The sequence below is a fragment of the Scomber scombrus genome, chromosome 18 (assembly GCF_963691925.1).
Source record: "Scomber scombrus chromosome 18, fScoSco1.1, whole genome shotgun sequence".
Lineage (NCBI taxonomy): Eukaryota > Metazoa > Chordata > Actinopteri > Scombriformes > Scombridae > Scomber > Scomber scombrus.
Genome location: NC_084987.1, coordinates 17,565,552 through 17,590,971, shown reverse-complemented (window position 1 = coordinate 17,590,971; position 25,420 = coordinate 17,565,552). Strand labels below are relative to the sequence as shown.

Genomic DNA, 25,420 nt, shown 5'->3' with positions numbered 1-25,420 from the left:
AAGGCACCAGTTCTAATGATACAGAAAATTGGACTGTGAAGTAGGACCCACAATTGGCAAAAAAACAAATCAGTGCAAAAAAATCAAAATAAAGCACTTGAGAAGAATACAGTGCTATAACCAGAGGTACAGTGATGATAAAAAAGAAGATAATAAAAAAATGAAAGGGGAGTGAGGCCTTATAATACTAAGCATTTTTACCTTCAGAAGAACTGAATCTTTCTGTAGTTTTTAATTCTCACCAAGACATTTTCTCCTCTAGATGGATACTTCATACTCCCGTGTATCCTGTGGTCAAAGTCAGAAACAATTATTTAAAAAAAGCCCAATGCAGTTTAACCAAAATTATGAAATATTTTTAAGAAAAACATAGATTATATAGATTGATTTTAATTTTCATGTTTGAAACTGAAAAAAAATCTCAAGTAGTCTCAATTTAACAAATATAAAGTACAGAAAACAAAGATATTAAAGTATCAGCCTTATACTCACCCCTGCCTCATAAAGAGGATTGTTGAAATCGGACTCAACTGTAATGGGACTGTAGGAGTGTGTGTGCGAAAGAGACTTCCAGAAGAGTGGCTTCCATTCTAGTTTGCATATGCTGTGAGTGACAGAACAAAATTACGTATTATGTAACCACATACACAGAAAAAGTAAAAACAATGACGCAGCTAAACCACAGAGAAGGATGAGTATGGACATTTGTATGAACTGAATCAAGTTTTAGATATCATACTGATACTCACTTTGTATAGTACATGTAAATTCCACCGATCAGGAGGATGACCAAGATGATTGGCAGAATTATTGCCAAAGCGATGTTCTCACTCAGGATCTGATGGGATGGCTCGAATGCCTGGGACACTGTAAAGAAGTTAAAAAAAAGCTGGTATTTGTTTTCTGTTCACAATTTATTTTTATTTAATCAGAAATGATCAATTAATGTATTCCAAACAGATAAAAAAAAAAAATACATCGCACAATCTGGAGACACTTAAGTGTGCAGGTTTTCTCCCCCTTGTAATTGCTTCTAATCAGCAATGTGTGAATACACAAAATGTCCACTTATATTACATTTTCTAAATGTAGGTAGTATAACTTTGCCCAGTGTTAAGTTTTATTTTTAGTTTGCCTGCTATTATTGCACTTTATATTTTGAACATTGTAACAATAGTAGTAGATTGCAAATCTGTTGTATCCTTCGTGTCCCTGTGTTAAAAACTACAAAAATCACATTTACTTTTGTAACAGCATCTATCAGTATCATTCTTAACACTAGATGGTGCCAAATTAAGAAAACAAAATCCTACACATAGTGGCTTTAAATATCATGTCTGAAGGACTTTATTGACTGCATACACATCACAGATAGGAGAAAAGAAGAAAACAAATCACCTTCTAATTTGTGATCATCCAAAAGCTCTTCATACGCCACTGTGTGAAATGAAGATACAAGAAAGAGGACATATTCATGTTGCAGAAGAAATCAAATTATTGATACAAATTAATATAATTTCCACCTGGAAGATTTAATGTCGCCACCTTATTTCTGTGGCGATGTTAATTCTATTCTATTAAAATAATGTGTGGTGACAGCACCTTGGTAATCAAACTCAAACATCATTAATTAAAAAATGTACATAATAAATTGGTTTCCAGTCATTTTCTTGCTCTGTTTTTTTTTTTAAATAAATGAAATCAGAGAATATCCAAAACAATATATATATATATATATATATATATATATATATATATATATATATATATATATGTGGTGATAAGCTTTACCTTTGCAAAAGGGTGGTGGGCTGTTCCACTGAGACGGGTGGCCAGGAACACAGCTGATAATGACCTCACCAATAAGTTCATAGCCCTCGTAACAGAAGAAACGCAGAGTTTCTCCTGCCTGGTAGCTGTGCTTGTACAGGGTCTGGTAACCATTGTCAGGGACGCCAGGATTTGGGCATGGGTCATATTTTACTATTCAGAAAACACAAACACACACAGAGGACAGTTATGTATTTGAATGTTATTAACAGACAGACAAAACCAGCAGAGAGCAGAAGATGGACTTACAGACACACTTTGGGCTGCGGTCACTCCATTTGGGGGTGCCAGTGTCTCGTCCATGGCAGGAGATTTGGCTGGGTCCTTCCAGTTGATAGCCCTGGTTACAAGAGAAACGCACGACTGTTCCAACTGCAAAACCTGCTTCGGGGCGCACTGAGCGCGCTCCGTTTACCACCTCTCCTGGATCGGGACACTGCTGGACTGCAGGGGACAAAGAGGGACATGTATGACAGCATTTAATTTGCAATAGGGAAAACAAAGAGAATACCAAGAGCAGCAACAGCAGGATGGACGATGACTACATCAACTGATTTTGACAATACAGTGAGATAACAGGAACATAATAGAAAAAGATGAACAACGGCATGCATTGAAATGTTGTGGTTTATGGTAAACCTAATTTATGGTTAACCTAACCTAACCTAACCTATAACACATGGGTGTGCCTAGCTTAGCATAAAGACTGGAAACTGGGGAGAACAGCTAGCCCAAAGGTAACAAATTATGCCTACCAGTACCTCTAAAACACACTAATTAACACATTATATTTAGTTTTGTTTCAGCTGTAAGAAAAACTGAAGTGTGAAAACAACACATTTCTTTTTATGTGGTAATGTGCCTGGTAACAGGTCCCCGCCAAGAAGCAGGCATTTCTTGCACATAATCCCTTTTAAAGCCATAACTTGTTGTTTTTACACTTACATTTTTGTACAGGTTGAACAAACAAAATATAACATTTTAATTACTAAGGTACTGGTAGGAGGATTTTGGGTAACACTTACTCAAAGCCCCCCTATTTAGCATTTATATGTGCTATTTATTAAATATTTATATAGTACTAACTATGCTACATACCATGCTTACATTACATTTGTAACTGATTTCAAGTATTTCATATTAACCCTATATATCTGTATAATCATTGCATGAGGAACAGCGTAGTTGCCCAATGACAAAGAGAAAGTCATGGTATAGATATACCTAAAGAAATCCACGACAGAGGACTTGAAGTGAAGGGCATTTGGTGTCTTTGGATAGATCGAGGCCAGCTGTTTCACCTCATTCCACGTCTTTAAGTTAAGCTAAGTTAACTACCTTCTGGCTGTAGCTTCATGTTTAACGGACAAACATGATTGAATAAACATTTCCTTAACTGCTGAACAATTTCCTCAAAAACCTCAGTGACACTTGAATGTGTTTTGTTTGGACTTGTATAATTCAACTTAAAACTTAAAAAAAAAACTTTTATCTTATCATCTAATCTTATCTTAAGAAAAAGTCAAATTTCTCAGCTTCGATACTATCCCAGTCCTAACAAAGATTTCTGTGTGCAGTTCAGATCATGAAAGTACTTGTCTCACCTTTAACGCAAGTAGGTGGGCTGCTGCTCCAGGAGAGGTCCCACTGACAGGTAATGATGTCAGTGCCACTGATGTCATACCCTGGTTGGCACTGATAGGTCAACACACTGCCTCTCACAGGGGAAGAGTGGGACGAGCTGATCCATCCGAAGTCGATTTGAGGCAGGGTAGGACAGGTGTCATTTGGCTCAACCTCTGCATGGCACAGAAAGGAAGCCATTCAGTGATCTCATTTGTCCTGTCCGATTATGAGACAGACTTTTACATAATATAAATTTGTGTGGGTTCACAATGCTTACACGTTACAAAATGAGTTAATTTAGGAATGCACTTACCACGATAATGAATAAGGAATCCCTGACTTAGGATGAAACTGGAATCATCTGGATCACTTTGAAACTGAATGGTGACCTCTGATCCCCCAGACACAACCTGGAAGCGCTCTCTGGACCCCAGGTATTGGCCAATCACGTGGGACATGAGATCACGTCCATCAAAAACAGTCAGCACATCAGTGTGGCGGATATTTAAACTATAAGAGGAAAGGACAAGAATAAAAGCAATTGACGAGATTTCACCTCAGAGAGATTCTGCTTTTGAAGTTGATTGACCACCCACCTGACATAACAGAGCGGAAAGGCAGCAGATGAATAAAAATACATTCTGTATAACTTGTGAAATCTGTAAATACACATGTATAGATACCACAAAGTGAAACGGGGTGGATTTAGGAGTTGACAAGAGCCGGGGCTAAGCCCAGAGCACCCAAAGCCGTGGACAATTTTGTACATGTGCAGGATTTAGTTTTACAGCAGTCTATGACTATTGCAAACATTCCAAATGTTATGGAAATGGTAACATGAGCTGAAATTGAATTGTATATGCAGTGCACACACAAGCTGAACTGCTAATTAAAAAGATTTCTATTCACAGTATTTTGGCTGAATAGTTTGTCAGTTTTTTTCCAAATGTCGATGACATAACAAATAATGCAAAATGTTGTATGATGAAATCTTAAAACATGCACTCCTACATATAACAATCAGTCAGACTGCTGAACTAGATTTCCAGGTCAGCATTTGATATGTGTGATAACCATCCTCCTTCTATGGCACCTCTTGGGCCAAGTGAGAATTTGTGCTCAACAAGTAAAAAAAATTAGAAGCAACATCTTTGAAGTAAAGAGATTATGTAACTATATTTGCAGAAGTACTGTAGTCTTCAATTTCCGTGTGTTATAAGTATGACCATTTGCAAGTCTTTAATTTTATTAAGTCACTTTTTGACTGCTAACCAGTTAAGTTGGCAATACTCACATATGGACATCCAGTTCAATGCGTTTCTCCTCGTTACCATGGATTTGCCATACGCAGTCGAGCCCCTTGGAGTAGCTCTGGGGCCAATCAGGAGACAGGATCGTACCTGAGGGTTCAGTCAACTCCCCTCCACACAGAGCTTACAGAGGAGAAGAGAGGAGAGAAACTGAGATGAGAACTTAGACTGGAAGCCAAAGGGAATGATGAAATAAAAAACTGAAATTGGAAAAAGAAAAGCCAGAGAACTGAAGAAAAATCAATTATTAATGGAAGGTGAGAAAACAAATAAAGACACAGTTTGAAAAAGAGAAAACAAGAAGAGGTGATAAAGATTTCAGAGAGCACTTAAAAAGGAAAAAAGTAGATAGTGTAAAATCTTTATTGTTAAACATGGACTAATTAAAAACAGTAGTCTGCCTGTTGTCTACTATTTGTTCTGTTATGATTGAATGAATTTGATCACTTTCACAACATTCCTTGATATCAACCACAGCAGTAGCTTGTCTAATACAAACAGCTAAGAAAGTGTGCCAGTAAGGAGATGAAAACTCTTGGGTGCAAAAAGCAGTGATAAGGGCCAAATGCAGCCGGAGGATACTGCTGACTTAATTTACAGTACAACACCAGAACTCATACAAAGCACCTCCTATTAAAATCCAGGCATGGCGCAAGAAGCCACACACACACACACACACACACACACACACACACACACACACACACACACACACACACACACACACACACACACACACACACACACACACACACACACACACACACATTATAACCACTACAGTTGTGAAATGTCTTTCAGTGACAGCATAATAGCTGCTCATCTATGAGCAGAATAAGACCACCAGGACAAGACATTCGAAACCAGGAACGCAAAAAAAGGTGAAGTTACTGACATGCCATCATCCACCTGCCTTCACATAACTGTGTGTGAGCCTCTTGTGCCTTACTGCAAAAAAAAACACCACACATCATATGGCTTTCATAATGTCTTTCTGTCACTTTAACGCTTGGTTGAAAACATAACACCTGTGTTTTCAGCCAGTCCCTGACCCGGTGCAATGTCTCTGCCAGTTTCATATCTGCCACAGTCTCCCTGTTGCTCTCACTTTTCACAGTATGCCAACAGATCAGCATATGACACAGTCAGCAAGGCTGTAGTCTTCATGCTAAAACATCTTGATGCTTATCAACACAATTCAGTTGAAATATTAATGGACCAATGACTTTCTCACTTCATATAAAAACATAAAGGTGGACAGGGAATAAGAAAGTTTGCAATTCTGATTAGAGAAATAAAGATTTCTGATTTGATTCCATAATTCACTGGCATAAGGTTGATATATTCATGGATTCACACATTTGAAATGCAACTGACGCCCAGTCCCAAAACTTACCTTTGCACACAGGTTCGCTGTCATTCCAGTGGGGATTGCTGGGGTCAATGCACTCAATTGTCCCTGAGCCTTGTTCCATGACAAACCCTGGAGAGCAGGTGAAGGTAACAGTGGTGCCCAGTTGATATGTGATGTCACTGCTGCTAAAATTTCCATGGGGCATGTAGGGCTCCCAGCAGTGCTCGTCATCGAAAGCTAAAAAACGAGAGAGAGAGAGAGAGAGAGAGGGAGAGACATGGTGAAAAAAAGACATAATACTGTTATGTGTGTGTGCAGGAAGATGTTTTTTTGTATTCTCTTCATTTTTACATACATTTGAACAGAATCTACATGATCGCTGTTAAGAAGCAGATTTAGTAGCTGATCTTGTGGTTCACAAAATTCAGAAACCATACCTGCTTAATTGAGGAGGGAGAAGTGTGGCTTATCACTTGGGATGACCCAAAACCTCTTTACTAGAAAAAGCCCAGCTGTAAGACACTAACAGCTTCAACAGTAAGCATCTCTAAAGCATAAAATATATCCCACTGAGGTGTAGGCAGACTGTGAGCACTTATGTGGCTTATTATGGCCCTCTTAAACACAACAACAAATAAGAAGAAAGCACTGGTTTCCCGAGGGCTGCCTATTAAACTCCACTCCCATTTTAGATATAATACATAACAGTAACCTTTAACAAGTGACAAATCACCTCTGAGGATTTTGAATTCTTGTATTTTGGTGTGTTCCTCATATCTATTCTCTTATCTGTCATATTTTCAAGCAGAATGATGACACAGGTATTGAGCATCATATAATAATTAGGCTAACAGGATGTGCAGCTGTGCCTTTGTGTTATACTGAATGAGGAAAAGGATGCAGGCTGGGTATCTGGAGTCTCCCCGCTCACCCTCGTATCGCAGCGCCAGAAGCAGAGGGATGGAGGAAGAATCAGCTGTGAGCTCCAGGTACAGTGTGGAGCTCTCACTCAGCAACCCGCGTTCTGGGACATCATCCAAGTCTGAGTCGAAGAGCGGTGTGGACAGGGAACTGTTTCCACTGCGCACAATTAACCTACGAGGAACAAACCACAAATATGGCTGGTGGAAAGCTCGAGGAAGGAGCAAGATGTTATGATCAGTGTCTGAATAAGGAATGCATCAATGAGCAGGTTGAAGATACATCAACATGACTGTAGATAAAAGCATATTGCTTTTTTCTTGGATATACTAAACTCCTAGATTTTTCTGTACAGAGTGGAAGTGGAAGTTACAGGCTAAGAAAAATACTTAATAAACATTAATTACATAAACAGGTAATTACTTATAATGTGATGATGGTAGGTACTAGAGTAGTGGGAAATAAGAAACTGAACAATGTAACTAGCCAAATGGGGATGGTCTGGGCAAAAGACAATATCCATTTGCATCGTAGTATAGTAGACAGGAATTTTAGAAAAAGATATATAGCATATATATATGTTTTCGCATTGTTTTAATATAGTTTATTTACTGTCTGTCTATCGTCAGATAGCTTTAGGGATGTGCAATTGGTGTGGTTTAGTATGCTTTAAATAATCAAGAACAACTTTGTTAGGCTCAGATTAGCTTAACAGTAAATGAAGGCAGTGGAAAATAAAGAAAGGGTTGATCTAATCTAATCTGACTATCCCTGACTTGCCAGAAATCTGAAGAAGAACATCTTCACAAGTTTGTGAAAAGATAACTAAAAATAGAAACTTTCATTTGACAAAACAAAGAGGACATTGGGGATTCAGAATTTTATATGAGCATTCAAATTTTCAATTCGTGTTGCCTCTGTGGTCTAAAAAACAGATTATGTGGTACACAAACTGGTGGGAACAGAAACATACTTATCATCATCTTCATCCAGTGCAATCCTCTCAAAGTGTAGGTGGAGTCTGTGCCCCTCTTTGGCTTCTATTAACCAGTGACAGCTCAGGTTGTTTACATTACTGTGGTTGCTGACAGATGGAGGTGGTGGAGACAGTATCCGGCCCACTGTTGCGTTACGAATCCATCCTCCGCAAGACACAGCTACGGAAAAATAATATTCCACATGTTACTTTCCATAGTCACAATCATATTGCTATAAAAGGCTGGCCAGAAATAACTCGACTGACCAGCACACTGTGGCTCGGGAGTGCTCCAGTGTGGTTGTGTTGTGTTGACGCAGGTCGCCACCTCATGGCCGCGAACCTGGAAACCTGGATCACAGTGGAAGTGCGCCTGACCTCCAGGATGGATGTCTGTCACCGTCACTCCGCCGCCCTCAGGAGACAGAGGAAATGGGCAGGACAGCAGAAAGGCTAAAAAGATGTTTGAGAAATACAGGAAGGAATAGTGAAATGTCATACCTTCAACTCCTGTGCTTCATTCACCTGACGTCTACTATATATGAAACTTTTTAGGATGTTTAAATAAAATATTTTCTCATGTTTTTAATTAATTCTTCTAATGGAGAATTTCTACAATTTATGCCATTTCCACTGTGCCATTCTGTAAAACATTTTCTCATTCATATTTTTTCACCATTTATGACTATTTAACATCCTTTCCAATCTCGTGAATGATTTGGATGTTGATCCTTGTATCTTTAGATTTTCTGTGATGGGTTTCATGAATGTGCTGCAGGAATCTGATCATAAAAACATTGTGCTTGCCCCTCCCTCATTACCCCCACTGAGGTGCAACTCAGCCTCAACTGCTCCAGTTGAGCTGCACAGTGGCCAGCAGATCAGACTGTGGTTGTACTGGGCTTACAATTGTGAATGCGTAACTATGTGAATGTGATCAGGGTAACCTTGAAAAAGAGAGCATTGCTCAAATAAATAAGGGTGAAAAAGAGTTCACCTGAAGGATTAATTTACCTTGATAGTGGAGGCTGAACATGCCATGGTTGGTCTGTCGGAGACTGCGGTAATGAATGTACACCTGATTGGTTGTACTGCGAATCACCTGACCCTCTCTCATCAGAGTCTCGTTAGCCAACAGCTCTGGTCCCACACCTCCATATCCCATGATTGTCAGAGACTCTTCCTTAGACAGATTAACCTTCCTCACCTAGAGGGAAAAAAGAGGAAGTAACAACATGGAAGCAGCTTCAGTTAACAAACTTGCCAGGCAATTTAGCAGCAAATTAACTAAAAATCTTTATGTGCACCTTTAAGATGAACAAATGAAAAACATTAATACATTATAAATACATAAGCCATTATGTTGGTCTTTGAATTGTGTGTGAATGAGTTGGCTTCAATTTGCCAAAAATTAACTTGAACCTCATTAGCTAAAAATCAATACAGCCTAGCTCATAGACCATATTGTTACACTTTGTTCATAATATACACCTAAATGTAAATGATTTAGCCACTCAACATACAGCATCTACCCTGCAGTTATTTATTTGACTGAAAATGTAAAACACAGGTTAAAATACGTCTCAAATTTTGTATTTATCACATCTATATCACAGTTCACATTCAAAAAAGAGATCTAATGAGATTTCTAACCAGTATTTCACTGACAAAAATCATGTAGATTGTGCACATATGTTAACTATACTGTATTTAATAAAACATATCTCAAGTCTCACTGTTGTACTGTATATATTCCTCTTCATAATTAAGGAAAAAGTTCGAAAAATCATTAATGCTCGTGGATTCATAAGAATATCAGAGAAAATGCACATTACCTGAATTTCCACACCATAACCTGCATACACAGTAATGCTGTAGGTGCATTCCAGCGGGGAAAAAGATGATGATGATGATGCAGGATCTGGTGACTCGACCACATCCTCCATCGCCGACAAAGTTGCATTGCATTGGACTGTGAAAAGAGGGAAAAGCCAGGGCAAAAAAAGTAAAAATTTGTTTTGAGAAATAGATCAAAACTTTTTCAAAATTGCAACAGGAAACCATTATAGAGAGCATCATTTTTTTACGCAACATAATCCAAAGTCATACAGTTTTAGTACCATGCTCAATGACTTCTTGGCAGTTTCTGAGTTATACAAGAACATAGATTGCTTTTCCCCCAACTGATATTTTCACAATCAAATGCTTTTTGAGAATTAAGGTGCACTGTGAAAATGTCAGTCAAAATGTATGCATTCCAGTACATGTGGTGATTGTTACATGATTACAGTTTTATAATACAGTACCTGAGACAAACAATGCACTCTTGTTATACTAAGCAATGAGATGGGATTAAGACACATAGATACTTAGCTGATTTGAAATAAAAGGAAAAGACCACATATTTGACTAAAGTATCCACATATTTGTGTTTAGGAAGAAAATAAACACATAAATAGGATTGCGGATTGTTCTTAAGCTGTTCTTTAGTAGTATATTTATTGTCACGATTATCAATCCACAGGAAACATCTCCCTCCAACCTGAGATAGTGGCAATACCTGAACACCATGTGCTGCTATTACATGATGAACCTTTAGCAAGCTAGCAGAGAAGTTAAAATAGCTAAAAGTAAAACCAGATATAAATATACATTTTGGAATATTTTGAGTGGTTTCAATGAAGGGATATTTGAGATCACTTCTGGCTGTAGGGCCACGTCAGACAACATTTACGCCTTGTGGGGCAGAAAAGTTAAATCTGACTTTAGCTTGACCCTAATTTATCATCACTAAGTGGCAGTATGCAGTTAAAAGGTATCCTTACCAGTGACTACTGGTTGAATTGAAGCACTGTTGTAGATTAAGCTGTGATCTGTTTGATTCCCCTGGATTAAATAATATCACTGACTGCATGAATGACTGCTGCTGTGCTTGGTAGACTTAAATGATTGACCAGCCGTAGTAAACCCAACCTCTGGAGAGAAGAAGGCTTTACAGTTCATTTGACTAGCAATGAATACAAACCAAAAAGTGTAGGCTAGAAGCAACATCAAGGGGAAAGCAACCAAACACTTCACATATGGCATTTTAAAAACATAATTCAGCTGACATTTTAACTGAGCATTCAGACAGTTAGGAGTAAATGTAAAATCTGGCCACTCAGATGGAGCACCTCTATGCTATTTTTAAAGATGGAATAGATTTAAGTGTAGTGGATACACTTGTGTATTGTCACATAATTCTTTCATGATAGATAAATTATAGTTATTTGTGGCCACAACACATAATGTGCATTACATAATTGAAGTTACATTGTCAATATTTTGGGAAATATTTTTCTCTCTTGCAACGTAAGCTAGCCTTGGCCTACCGACACCTCTAAAGCTCACTAATTAACAGGTTTTAGGTTACATGTTGGTGGATTTTGTTACCACTGAACAGAACTTGCCTAGCATTTTCATTTTATCAAACTTCTCACCAAACTCCCGGCAAGAAAGCATATGAACCATTCCTTTAAGCTACGACTGTGTAGCCATATACCGTATGCAAGTGAAAATGTCCTCTCTACTCGGAAGATGGTTCACAGACGGTTTAATTGATAATCTCCTGTAAAAACAATGAGACCCCAGCAGGTGACAAAACACACACATCTCACTGATCACTCATCTCACATTACATTTTTCTCCCCACCTCAGGTGTAAATAAGCTGACCCATCTCCTACCTCCTCAGTCACATTTCCTCAAAATATAATTTGTAGCTGTGGCATCGATGCAGTCTTTTAATGCTGCTTGAAGGCCCACCACCACCATCTTTATCTCGACCCCATCCCACACACTCCTTCACTCTCCAGAGCTCTAAATTTGAATATTGCACAAAAACGGACTTTTAAAGACACAGACTTTTGGCATGTGTAGACAACACTACTGCATATTTTATTTATATATTGTACTCAATATTTCACCTATATAACAAACAACTACAGCTAAATCTACCAGAACCAATACTGTTGCACATATTGCACAACTTTTTTTTAATCAAAAAATGTGCAGTCCACAAGCCAGGGCATGTATATAGCCAAAGTATTGTAATGCTTACAATGTATATAGATTGAATTCCATTTTTTCCAATTCTCATTTTGTTTGCATCTATTACTCCTAGTTCTTATCTTTTTTCTTGTTTCCAGCACTGCTGTAACATGCGGATTTCCCCTCTCTCGATCAATAAAGTCTTATCTTATTTCATGACCAGAATGAGTAACCACTGTCATTGAAGGTGTATGAGAGCTGTTACTCAGTCTGTTACTGGCACCTGAGCCAAATGAAATGATCACTTAAGAGCATTTCTGGCAATCATTTGAATGCTATTCTGTTCCTCACAACCCCTCATTAGTATTCTGATCATGATGGCATTGTTGACTGACTCATACTGATTTGTCAAATGAATACCTCTCTTCTTAGAATATGACAGTACCGATATTAGTGTTCATATTCACCTGGTTGCTCTTTATTCAGTTAATACGTTGTTTTCGTGTTCACTTATTAGTATTTATTGGTAGAAATGATAACTAAAAGACAGAGAGAGTGCATTTAGACTTTATTGTCAAGATTATACAGAATACAGAGCTTTTCATGTGACAATGTAAATGAGGAGGACAGTGACAGCGAATATGTTGCATGAAAATGGACACACTAACTTAATTTATAACATCCTTACTTGGATTCACCTCCTCAGCATACTGCAAAACTCTGTATATTTAAATCTCATGTGGTCATGGCAGTAGGTCATTTAATAACAGACTATAGGTTATGATACACAAACACCATATGTGTACTTTTTTCAGTGCCAGCTATTGTAACAATCATCTGGGTCAAAGATACACAAATCCATGTAAGTACTTTACTGATACAACTGGCTATACGATCATCTCGCTGCAGTTCAAGCTGGTAAAACAGTGTGTTTCTTGTCTTGGGTTATGGAGGATAGACAGGGGAAACACTTCATCATCTCCTTGGCTCATGGCTCCTTGCATTATTACACAAGTTTTTAGAATCATTCCTGAAATAAGGAAGAACAATAAACATGTTATTTTGCAGAAATAAGACCAGGAACATGGACTAACATGTCTGTACTTTAGACTGTTTTCAACTCATTAGTTACCAAACTGCTAAAAATCTCAAATCAGTACTGACACTGAACAATATGACTTCACATTATCAGTTAGCTATATTGACTGAACAGAATAAATATTGAATGAGTATTGAGTCACTGGTTATGTGACAGCATTGTCATTTTCTAAAAAACATAAGGTACATGCATGTTTTTCTTTACAGCTAACTTACATTGTATAGTAAACCTGCCTAGTTACATATAAATATTTTATGACTGTTTCATGTTACCTTGTCTGTCAAGATCTCCTTGTCATCCTTTCTTCAAGGAGTCAGAGGCAGAGAGGAGAATTTAAAGTTGCGACGCAAACAGAGTGATTCAGTATAGGAATTTGTTGTCACTGCCGGTGCCACTGAAATCTGTGCAAATCCAATGCCACAACCGAGATCCGAAATTATTTGTTGAAGCATTTTTTTCCCACATCACTTTATCAGAACCATATCAACTAACATCAACAAACCAAGACTCAGGGAAAGCCAGGTGTTGACATGCAGGTACCTGGCATGTGCATTGTGGTTATAGTGGTTGTGGTGATCAGAGTGGTAGTGGTCTCCTCCTCTATGGGAAGCGAGGACATGGTATTCCTTGATCCTGTCTGGCTGGCTGCAGAGGATGAGCTTAAAGCTGTGGTGAGCAGGCCTGGTGATATGACTGTTGCTGTAGACTCAGACTGCCCTAGCCCAGGCACAGCCTGTGTTGGGTTGGTGGTAGTACCTGCAGAGTCCAAACATTCAATTTAAGGTGTGTCATTTCCAATGAGCAATCACCCACATCGTACTGTAGCTCATTTCCTAAGCCATAAAGGCCTGTGTTAATGTACCTGTGCCCGCAGAAGCCTGTCCTAAGTATTCCTTACTCTGCAGGGCAGCATGGATCAGGTCACCCAGAGGGTAAGAGTCTGGGGTTGATGTTGGTGGTGTATCAGGCTCAGGAGTCATAAAGCTCATACCTGAAATAGCCAGGACTAATTACTGTATATGTTATTTGCCAGAATAAAATGAAATTAGCAAGACGTGGCAAACAAACTGAATAGAAAATGTTTTTTTCTCTAGGTTTATAATAAACAAAACACTGCATTATTGTGGTGGGACACATGAGAGAACACACACACACACACACACACACACACACACACACACACACACACACACACACACACACACACACACACACACACACACACACACACACACACACACACACACACACACACACACACACACACACACACACACATTCACATACATGCAGTTACCTGAAACAAGTTGGATCATGGTGACAGACAGTATCACAGCAAGGTGTGCGAACCCCATGGCTTTGGATGGAAGTAAATGACCTGAGAAGGTTAAAGTGAGCAGGTTAGCATACTATTCTCTGATCATGCAAGTAGAATAATTACTGTATCTTGTATCCTGTAAGGTAACTGCTTATTAGTGGACAGCTGATAATAACAGCAGGAGGCACAGGGATAATCCATGTTGACTGGAGTGGTATTGGTTAACACATTTTTAGTCATATCATTTCTTAATGACAACTTCAGGAAAATTGTCTCACAATTCAATATGTTTACATCACAAAGGCCACAATGACTCGTATTAGTGGATAAATGCAATGTGAATACTGCAAATGCTCAGCTCCATCAATCTGAAAAATATCCATTCATATTACACGATGTAGAATCCTAAATGGCAATTAATTAAACTTGTCACAGGACTAAGAAAAAGGAAGAGGCACACATCGCATCCGAGAGAAGGTTAAATACTCGGGCTTTTCCTCTGCATTTTCTCATCCAAATCTGCAATAGCATGTCCGAAAATGCGCTATTCTATGTTTGCCTTCCCTCGCCGCAGACTGTAAACCCAATTCATTCATTAACCTGTTAATGGTTGTGTGTCAAAAATCACCTCCGCTGTTATTCGAGGCGTTTCCTTGGTGAAAATACCAGCCTGGTATGTATCAAAATGATGGGGCTGTACGAGGCAGCATCACTCGCACCTCCCCCGGCCCTCTTTGTGCGGAGGACGAATTTTGGCATCAGTCATCACTACTGTGAGACCGACAACCATGTCATCTATGTTTTAAGGTACCTGCCGCTTACCTTTGTCTTCCAGGCTGCGTCCTGTGTTCTTTTTTGTTGGACTGTATCCTGTTGCTCTAGGCCCCGGGAACACGGTGGGGTTTGTGCTGGTGAGATGCCCCTAGCTGGTTACTGTGTGGTTGACGCATTCGGCTATGATGTGAGGGCATTTGTGTTGAAGCTTCAGGTGCACCCTAGCGGCCGCGCGGAGCAACTGCAGCGGCGCACGGCAAAATATCCACATTTTGTCTGTGAGCGCTGGAAGAGCTGTCCACCACCACCACGGTGCTGAAGTGTGCCCGACACAGCGCTGCACGGTATATCAAGGTAATCAGAGAGAGATGTGAGAGGCAGCACGCAGTGTGTAAATAGTGATGTTTGCTGATTTAAAGGCCTGCATGTGCCATAAGATATGCATGGCGAACCTTTCCATACTGTGCTTGCCTGGAATGGGTGGATGGTGGCGCTAACATGGATTGCGGACGGTAAACATGAGCCAGTTGAGCTGTGGGGGGCTAGAGCAGAGCATAAACAAAATGAAAGCTGAAGCGAATGTAAGAAAAAGGGACTCAATTCCGCAATTTATGGGACACCTTTGCACTGCGTAGCCGTCCTTTAACATATAGGTGTTTGCACTGCTCATCACGTAGCATGTAACTGACGTAACTACAAAACGAATCGGTTGGAATAAGTCTATTAAGAAAGACCCCTCACATCTACACGTACACACACGCAAGCACACATGCACACACATACACACACACTTGCGCGCATTTGACGTGCACGCACTCATATTTTCTGCTCGTATGCAACAATAAAAAACATCTAGCCTAAGAGTCTGTCTGTCTGACTCTGTCTGTCTCCACACACACACACACACACACACACACACACACACACACACACACACACACACACACACACACACACACACACACACACACACACACACACACACACACACACACACACACACGCAAGCTCTGATATGTTCTACTTTCTCTGTCCCATTCATAAAATAGCATATCCACCCCCGTGCACACATTTTAGTAAGTAATATAACAGAAAACAGAGAGTATTACAACTAATAGGAAAGAGAGTATTATGCAGTATATTACAATGGCTTTGATCATACAGACAAGAATGGTACCGTAAAAATCGGTGTATAAGTTGCACCGGTGTATACGACGCAGTCTATAATGTAGGGTCTCATGCTGGGAAAAACACTTTTATTAAAGACTAGTTTATTTGAATGCACCGGTAGGGCTAACTATTAATTTATAAACACATATGTTTATACACCAAAACCTTTTCAATTTACTTTTATTAGAAAAACAATGAAAACACACATTACACCTGAAACAGTGTGTCGGGTTAATGGTCCGGTAATGATTTGCTTAACTGAACTGGACCGGCATATTAACTGTGACTGTGTTCGGGTTAGGCTGAGTTTCAATTAAACCTTTTAAAAGAACACAGTAACTTTACATATTTAATACAGTGTGTACCTGTGTGCTTACTCGAGTCCCAAAAACTCTTCATCAGAACTGTCACTGTGCGCAAATAGACTACTGCATCCGAGTCGCGCTTTTACACATTGCACTTCAACACCAGTTTGGTCTGTAAATACTGAAACATCACAGCAACTAGTGTCTGAAATACTTCTGATCAACACACAATCATTTCCCCGCACAACATAAATGGGTCTATTTTCATTTGCAGCGCGTGCTTGACACCGCTGTTATAGTTCGTGGACGCTCACATCATTATCTTTATATTTATAGTTATTGTTCATAACGTGGACGGCCCTTTACATACCTATGATCAGATCCAACCTTTCTCTGCATTTTACTGGTGAATAGGACACACCGGTGTATAAGACGCACCCCATTTTTAAATGAAAAAAATATTGCGTTAAAGGTGCGTCTTATATACCGGTTTTTACGGTAATTAGGAAAAAAAGTTGGGGCTGATGCCGAAAACTACTTGTTAATTGGTGGGCAGCAACAATCAGCCATTCAGAAGTGGTTTCACTTCCAGCAGCCTGTTTACTTTACATGTAGTGCACTGAAAGGAAGCAACATATACTCTCTCAATTAGCAGCTAAGGTTGAAGAATTTCCTGCTGTGAAATATTTAGCTACATCCGCAGCTCGTTTGCTCAGGGAGTCAGGGGTCTGAGATCACTTACATAACACCATGAAGTCAGTCTCAAAGGCAACTAAAGCAAGAGGTCAGTGGCTCTGTGAGGACTGAAAACCTATCCTGAATGTCTCATTAATTTCTGCCATGTGCATGCTGGGATAGACTTCAGCTCTCTGTAACTCTGATGGGGATTAAAGTAAAGAAAATAAATGAATGAGTAGTCTGTTTGAAATCAGGGCAGTCCATCATTTCCTTTAGGCCATACTTGTTAGCAAACACAGCCTATCTTACCCTTAACATGATCTGAAGGACTTTGACAAGCAAAAAACTAAGGGAAATACTGTCTTAGAATACATACCACTCTTGTTTTCATAAAATTAATAGTAAATAGTAAATAAAAGAAATATAATTAAAACATTACCATAAAGTTTGTAGTCACCTGGATAATTAGTGTTACGCTGAAAGAGAAACATCAATTTTGTTTTACTGACATGCCGACTGATGCAATATTACACATATTCATGTATTATTATAATCTTTTAATCTGTTTCTGTTTCAGTATTTTAGTGTCTCACAAAATCAAAGGATGCACTGGTCAATGAACACACTGCCCTTGCCTCAATATGTTGAGCTGGGTGTCCATTCACTGAGCGGCCTTCTGTGGACCCTACTGCTCTTGTTTCTTTGGCACTGTTATCGGATGGGCTCCGACCTGCCAATCCCAGGCCATGCACATGCTGGAAAGCTCAAGTCAGGCTTACGACGGTCCATGATGTCCCGTGGTAGTAGCTGCGCTGGAACAAAGTGTAGTGCACGGTCCAAACTATTGAGGAGTGATCAAATTACTCCCTTTATTTCCATGGAAACAGAGGAGGATGAGGAGCAAGGACAGGGCTACCTCACCCCAGTGCTGAGTCATGCCTTGTTTCCAGCCCAGGCATCTGCAGAAGCCAAGAAACTCTATGGAGCACTGCAAGAGTATGCTAAGCGCTATAGTTGGGTGGGCATGGGCCGCATTCATAAGGGACTCCGTGAGCAGGTATGACTTTATTCCCAGCACGCCATAGGCTGGTGCTTGCTATTAGCAGTAAGTCTGATGTATATATGGATTCAGTGGATTACATTAAGTTTCATCATGGTCAAAGATTTCTTTTCATAGCATGCATAATTTTATGTAAAACCTTCACACCTTCATTTGTACAACAACATTTAAATTTTGAAATTTAACTGAGAATGAATCCCTGATTTTTCATTGTTCTTACTTTAGGTCAGACTGAATGATCACTCTGCTATACAGAAGCCTCATCTTTTCTTCCTGCCAGATGTCCCAAGTGTTCCTTTCTTTCCACGTGATGCTCATCGGCATGACATTGAGGTCTTGGAAGCCAACTATCCTGTGATCTTGGCTGAGTTTCAAGCTGTTTATCAGAGAGGCATCGAGTCAAAATCAGGCTGGACGTGTCTGGGACCAAAGGTGTTTAAAAATATCTCCTAATTCTAACCCTATCATTCACTATGAGAAAGGTGGAGTGCAAGAAACACTTCCATCCTTTTGTATAAAAAATCTTTATTACCTTTTATGCAAAGTCATGTAGAAAAATAATGGCACAATTTAGGAGTTTAATACCACCTGCTGAAAATATCATTATGTGGATTAATTAAGAGTGACTAGAACAATAAAAGGTTTTCTTAGACATGAAATTCAACCTTTATTCAGACATGTGTGACTTCTGGAATGGACTTTGCTAACAAAGATATTCATCTCTGTTTAATGAATTAAATCAATCAATCAAATATCTAAAAACAAAGGACAGATTTGAATATGGCTACACCTGTTCTACACATGTCAGTATAGTGAAGGTGCAAAGATTTTACATTTAATTATCAAAATTGTTATCAAACTAAATGGCCACAAGTGAAACAAAAAACGAAAACTAACAAAAACAAAATGTCTCTTTGCTTCACATCATTTTGGTGCATGAGCAAATGTGCAAAATCTGAAATGTTATTCATGTTTCTAAATCACACCTACTAAATGCTCATTAAACTCAGGCCTAAATGGTTAGGGTTAGGGTTACCACTGTTACTTATTGGATCTAATAGTGTTTTTGATTTGCAAGCACAGTAGGGGATGGTTCAAGTCAATTTCAAATAAGCCAAAAAAAGTCTAAATTATAGTGTATTTATTTATTATTTTCAATTACATAGTTGGTTCTTTAAAGATACACCTATTAACTCTGATATTAATAAATGTGTCTTTTCTATATCAGAGGCCTGATATCGAGTCATATGTTAATCACATGTCATCATCTCTTTCAGGGCCAGGCAGTGTTTTCTTTGTACAGCGCAGGTGTCTGTGTGGCAGGAAATTGTCGCTCCTGTCCCTGCACGTACCGGACGCTGCTCTCTCTTCGTACATTTATAAGCAGCAACTCATTGGGATCTGCTGGATTTTGGCTGCTGGGACCCGGTGCTACATTGGGGAGTTCATATGGACCCACCAATACACGTCTACGTTGCCATCTAGGTCAGTTAACAAAGCTAGATTTTATGCTTGTGACAAAGTATTATCATCTCAGACCAACCAAGCGTCTCACACCCAATGGAGATACCCTGTGGAACTCGACAGGGTAGCCCTCTCCCATTTTTTTTTAGCAATCAATACTAGACAGAACCCTGAAATAACCCCCTATAGACCCACAGCGTATTCCACAGCATCTCTCTCTTAATGCTGATATCATCTTGTATCTATCAGTATCTTCACTGCTCTCACTAATTTACAGTATCTGCTCATTCTCAGGATTTGCAGTTTACTGGGAAAAGACTGAGTAATGCCCATTTCTAGAAACATTAATGACTAATATCTGCAAACCATTCCTTTCAAAAAACCTACAGCAGCTTCACAAATCTTACAATAACAAAAAAGATTACCTTTTACATGTTAACTGGCGGGAAAAAACTGATCAACTAAAGCAAAATATAGAATTCTGGAAAACTCTCCATATCTCCATGGCTGGGAGGATCAATGCTATTAAAATGGTAGTTTTTCCACAATTATCTATATTTTTCAAGCCTTTCTTTTTTGGTTCGTTCCCATTTTAAACAGGTTCAAACAGGTTTAAACAGACCCAATCATTGTCCTCTTCATATGGTGACTCAAGTGACTGTATCTTTAGATCAGACTCTTTGTAGACCTCTCTTCTTGCCTTTCTTAACAGCCTAAAAAAAACAAAACAGGCCAATTAGATTACAATAAAAGTTTAGTTATTAAGAATACACTTAAATGTAGCAAATGAAATTACACATCAAAACACCAAATACCTACATTGATTTTCTAATCAATTCGAATAAATGCGAAAAATCATGCGTTTCTAACCTGGCATAAATGGCTCGGTTTCCACAGTTTGAAATCTTTAGGGCACTTTATGTTGTTTGAGCAGCTACAAAGAGCATGTGACACCCCAGCTTCAAATTTTGAGAATATTAACTTTGAACCATGTAATAAGGGAGCAGTCTTCTACTTTTATCAAACTATGCAAAGACATATTGATGTTAACAAAGCAGACCTAGGAGATCCAATTGGGCAAAGAGACAGACGATGAGACTTTGGAGTAAAGCATGAAAGCCTTGAAAGTGTGCATAAATGTTCAGTTAACTCTAGACAGAACCTCATATAATTCAAAACAGTGCATCAGCAATACTACTCCAAAGGCAGATTACATGAGTATGAAACTCAGCCATTTCATTTGGTATGGTGGGTTTCATTTTGTATTGGGGAAGTGATATACTGAGTGTTTGTCTCATAGGAAATCCTAAAATAAAGAAGAAAAAAAAACAGTCAGTGAGGAACAAAAAAAGGTGATGATTTACTATAGTAATTGGCTGTAAGTACACTTCACTCATATTACACTAACTCACAGAATAAGATGTTTTGTGCAAGGCACTTTGGTATAAAACATCTTAGACATGTTCAGCATGATTTGAACCCTGTAAGACTTCAGCACATAATTATTCAGTAGGTAATAACTGTCTTATCACAGAAGGAAAGAGTCAATGTACATTGCAAGAGATGTAATACCAACAAACGTCAAGTTGACGAAGAGACTATAGAGATATTATGGTTCAATATACTGTGTTGTGAAGTGCATTTTGGAGCTGTTCTGGTGTTTACTATGCCAAAAGAGCAAAAAAGAATCTGATAAAAAATGGAAATATTGCATAATGCAGTATTTAGTAGTTTAGGGTTAAGGTTCATTTCCGCTTCGCCCTTTTTGTACTGTGATCTGACTGGCTATAATCCTCTTTGAACAGCTCATGCCATTCTTAGCTGACTAAAAATAATATTTTGTAAGTGAAGTTTAAAAGCAGTCATCGTGTTTTTTTAGGTCTGCAAACTCCACCCCTGTGCGAGCTGGTGGTGGGAGGAGAGCCTCAGTGCTGGTCAGAGGGACACTGCCTTCTGGTTGATGACTCGTTTCTTCACACTGTCTCCCACAAGGGTTAGTGAATCACATGAACTTTTGAAAAAATTATTTGAATTTACATTAATTTATAGTATTATGATATGTGGAAAATTATAGTGGAAACTCCTCAGTTTATGGTATTTATTCAGTCCAAATTTGGAAAACTGAATTACTATGAAGACAACTAGTAGGCTAGCACAAATTGTGGTGGGACACAAACGTCTATTTCATTCATTTAATTGTTATTTTTTACTTATTTGCATGTGTATTCTCATTACTAAATGTAAAAAGTAAGTCTAGAATAAAATATCGCTGGAGTTGTTTGCTACAAAACAAATTATTCCCACCATCTGAATCTTTATGGCTCTTGCATATTGTGTCTGTGTTTATTTTTAAAGGGCCTCCAGATGCTAGACCCCGAGTCATTCTGAGTGTGGACCTCTGGCATCCAAATGTGGCTGCAGCAGAGAGACAAGCTTTGGACTTCATGTTCAGCCCTGACCTTTAAATTTGCTCCTGAACTATCAAAGTACAACACGCAGAGGTGCCTTAACTTATCCCTGCTTGTTGTGGCTCATACGATTCATTCAAGTCAATGAAACACTGTGTGAATCTACATGAAGAATTAAGCAAGCCATTAGACATGCTTTCAAGTGGTGTTGGATTAATGGTCTGTGTAAATTTCCCACCAGAAAGTGTCATGGAAACATTAGTAGGAATGGCATGGGGAAATTTGGTTGCAAACTATGAACTGACATCACTTCAAAGCACAATAAGACCTAAGATCTAGTGTATATTATGCTCATGAATGCTATTTGCATGTGAAACCTATTTGTCATGAGTTTGGCCTTTGTTTTGAGATGCTGGTGCATGTGCTATGCCTTCAGGAAGGAAAGGCCACTAGAGTCAGCCTGGGATGCTTTATTTTAAGTTTACTAATGCTTCAACCAACAAACTGTGAAAACATGAAACTGAAAAACAAGAAATATCATATATGTAAATTTTAAGTTATTTTTGTTTTCCAATTTGGTGCCAAAGATATATAACATTTTTCAAACTGGGAGTACAGTACACTGTATTTTCCCCTTCCTTTTGCTATGTTGTCTGCATGCTTCTATCTATCTATCTATCTATCTATCTATCTATCTATCTATCTATCTATCTATCTATCTATCTATCTATCTATCTATCTATCTATCTATCTATCTATCTATCTATCTATCTATCTATCTATCTATCTATCTATCTATCTATCTATCTATCTATCTATCTATCTATCTGTGTATCTGTGTATCTGTGTATCTGTATCTATTTATCTAATCATATTTAAAGTATGACATGCATACATCAGGGTTTTTGTTAATTCTGTTCAACATATAAATAACAAATAAATCAGTATTGACTCAGTGCCTCAATGTAAATTCATTTGTGAATAAAGAAGATGATTTATACAAATATAGCAAAAGAAAAAAATGAATTTAAAGCTCAAAAACAAACAAAAAGGATACAATTTTCACAAGACATAGGTAAATGGAAGATGGATTAAACTATTTCAAAGGTCAATATTTTTGTTTGGGAAAATATAATAAGTCTGTATAGAATAAAATATTTAAATGAATGTCTTTGAAAGCAAAAGATAATTTAAAAATCCTAAAGCTCTTTTATGGTTACTTGTTTTTAGACAGTTGATGAAAATTACTGCAGTGATTTGTCTTATCTGCCATCTGCTCATCTGAGGGTCCCATGATGAGGATTACAGAGATGGAACTAATCCACCCCAGAGAGACAGATTATTCCTGAGATTGTTTATATGTAGTTGGTATGTATATGTTGTTTCATGATGTATGAATTTGCTCAACACGTGACATTTATTCTATCAGCTGTTTGAGATATGATAGGAGGCAAAGCATGTGATTGTCAAATTCATTGGCAAATAATAAATCAATCAAATACACTATCATGGGCCAGCATAAAACTGTTATCTTAAATCTGCATCATCATAAATCAAGTTTATACACTGCTGGCATATTCTTGTTTTCAGACCAGTGATGACATCTGTGCATATTTTACCATTATTATTAGTCCCTAATAGATTAATTCATTTTTTTTTAGTTGTGCAGCAATTGTATGTCATTACATTGATTGATACAACAAATATTTTTTTATATCCATCTCAACATAGTCTGTGGCCTTCAAACATTCAGATCAGCACATTCATTAGAAAGAAAATAGCAATTGTCATGATTTTCATGTTGTCCCAACAGAGTTAGTCTGGTTTAGAGGGATTATTATTATTTATTTTCACCAAAAGATGTAAAATGAACAAAGTGGTTAAAAAATAATTGTGTTACTATTATCATAAATAATATAATGTTGAAATACTCCATGAGACATAGTGATTAATCTGCTTTGTATACTGTTTAAAAAAAAATCAGTTTAGGTTTAATTAAGCTGTCTATATTGAAAATTGAAATCTACATTGTCATCTACAATACCCTATTTTTACTCAATTTTATTATTCTTTTTTTTAACCTTTTTCTTTGTAGACATAAATCTGCCCATGCATAAAAATGAAGATGCAAATGCACAGATGAACTTAACTTGTATGTTTGTGCCACTGAAGCAAAGAAAGATGAATGTCTGCACACTGTAGCTCCCTTAGATATAGACTCAATAAGAGTCACCCTTGCTACATGCTTTTCTTCAGACTAAACCAAATATAGTTATATACAGTTATCATGTTAGACATGACAGTCACATAGTATATGTGCAAAACTTATACTATCACTGATCAACATGTTACAGACTCAAGCACCACAGAGGTCCACACCACAGGCTTGGTCAAGCCACATTTTGGCATGACAGTGCTGCCAGACAAAGTCATTATGAACCCTCTGGAGACTTTATAATATTCTTACTAAACTGGAAAGCTATCCAGTATGTTGCTCTGGAACAAAATGTTGGATAGAAAGACAGATTTGACAGATGAATGGATTGACCCCACATGCTGCTCATAAGAGCTTGTTTTGTTCATTTCAACACTTATTTTCAAGAATTTAATTAATGCACATGGTGAAATTTGATACTAAATCACGGCATTATTAATCATACTTTCCAATCAGAAAAGAATGTCTGACATTGTGTAGTAAAGTCTGGTGTTTTATTTGATTGGTCTCTGAGATGTATGTATGCTCAGAAGAACATTTGTGACTACTATTGATGAATAAACCTTAAGCATATGAGCAGCCTTCACTCTGTTGATACAAAGGTGGTGGGATGGCAGAGGACATACTGTATACTACATTTAGTATTGTGTGTTGTATGGTACAGTACCCCATTACAAATGTGAATATAAAGAACATGTCAATCAAGTTCACCCAGTTCTCTCAGCATAATTTTTAAATAGCAAAGACAACAAAAGTCATTTCATTTTGACAGTATTAGGTTTTACTTTAGTTCTCTGAGGCCAGCCAACAGTGCAGAACACTCATATCATCTTCACAAAATGGAGACGGATGTTGATGGAGACTTGTGATTGCTATGTTTAACTT

The 25,420-nt window shown here is 38.1% G+C and overlaps 2 protein-coding genes across 3 annotated transcripts; one reads left to right on the top strand and one right to left on the bottom strand.

Moving 5' to 3' along the window:
* Window positions 1-258: 258 nt before the first annotated feature.
* Window positions 259-14,498, bottom strand: sez6l2 (seizure related 6 homolog (mouse)-like 2). Of its 2 annotated transcripts, none has more exons than XM_062438672.1 (18): window positions 14,441-14,498; window positions 14,006-14,134; window positions 13,684-13,899; window positions 9,853-9,989; window positions 9,032-9,224; window positions 8,285-8,470; window positions 8,015-8,198; window positions 7,052-7,215; window positions 6,163-6,357; window positions 4,751-4,889; window positions 3,770-3,966; window positions 3,435-3,629; window positions 2,080-2,274; window positions 1,792-1,983; window positions 1,392-1,437; window positions 750-869; window positions 493-604; window positions 259-288 (listed from the first exon to the last, which is right to left on the bottom strand). In XM_062438672.1, the coding sequence occupies exons 1-18, from the start codon at window positions 14,496-14,498 to the stop codon at window positions 259-261; spliced, it is 2,688 nt and encodes an 895-aa protein (XP_062294656.1). The 2 variants fall into 2 exon arrangements, with proteins under 2 accessions (XP_062294656.1, XP_062294658.1); XM_062438674.1 differs by having other exon boundaries at window positions 750-867; window positions 1,399-1,437.
* Window positions 14,499-17,992: 3,494 nt separating this feature from the next.
* On the top strand, window positions 17,993-22,377 carry asphd1 (aspartate beta-hydroxylase domain containing 1). The gene is made up of 5 exons (XM_062439219.1): window positions 17,993-18,445; window positions 18,674-18,880; window positions 19,726-19,933; window positions 21,792-21,905; window positions 22,268-22,377. Exons 1-5 carry the CDS (start codon window positions 17,993-17,995, stop codon window positions 22,375-22,377), a joined length of 1,092 nt encoding a protein of 363 aa, XP_062295203.1.
* The last annotated feature ends 3,043 nt before the right edge of the window (window positions 22,378-25,420 follow it).

What these genes read in the sequence shown, in the direction of transcription:
- sez6l2 (XM_062438672.1), bottom strand. Translation starts at nt 14,498, where the DNA reads ATGGGGTTCGCACACCTTGCTGTGATACTGTCTGTCACCATGATCCAA. An exon ending in CATGATCCAACTTGTTTCAG is followed by an intron (nt 14,135 to 14,440) that starts GTAACTGCATGT and finishes TGGCTATTTCAG; the next exon opens with GTATGAGCTTTATGACTCCT. An exon ending in TCCCGAGCCACAGTGTGCTG is followed by an intron (nt 8,199 to 8,284) that starts GTCAGTCGAGTT and finishes ATTTTTCCGTAG; the next exon opens with CTGTGTCTTGCGGAGGATGG.
- asphd1 (XM_062439219.1), top strand. Translation starts at nt 17,993, where the DNA reads ATGCACTGGTCAATGAACACACTGCCCTTGCCTCAATATGTTGAGCTG. An exon ending in GGACGTGTCTGGGACCAAAG is followed by an intron (nt 18,881 to 19,725) that starts GTGTTTAAAAAT and finishes CATCTCTTTCAG; the next exon opens with GGCCAGGCAGTGTTTTCTTT. An exon ending in TCACACTGTCTCCCACAAGG is followed by an intron (nt 21,906 to 22,267) that starts GTTAGTGAATCA and finishes TTATTTTTAAAG; the next exon opens with GGCCTCCAGATGCTAGACCC.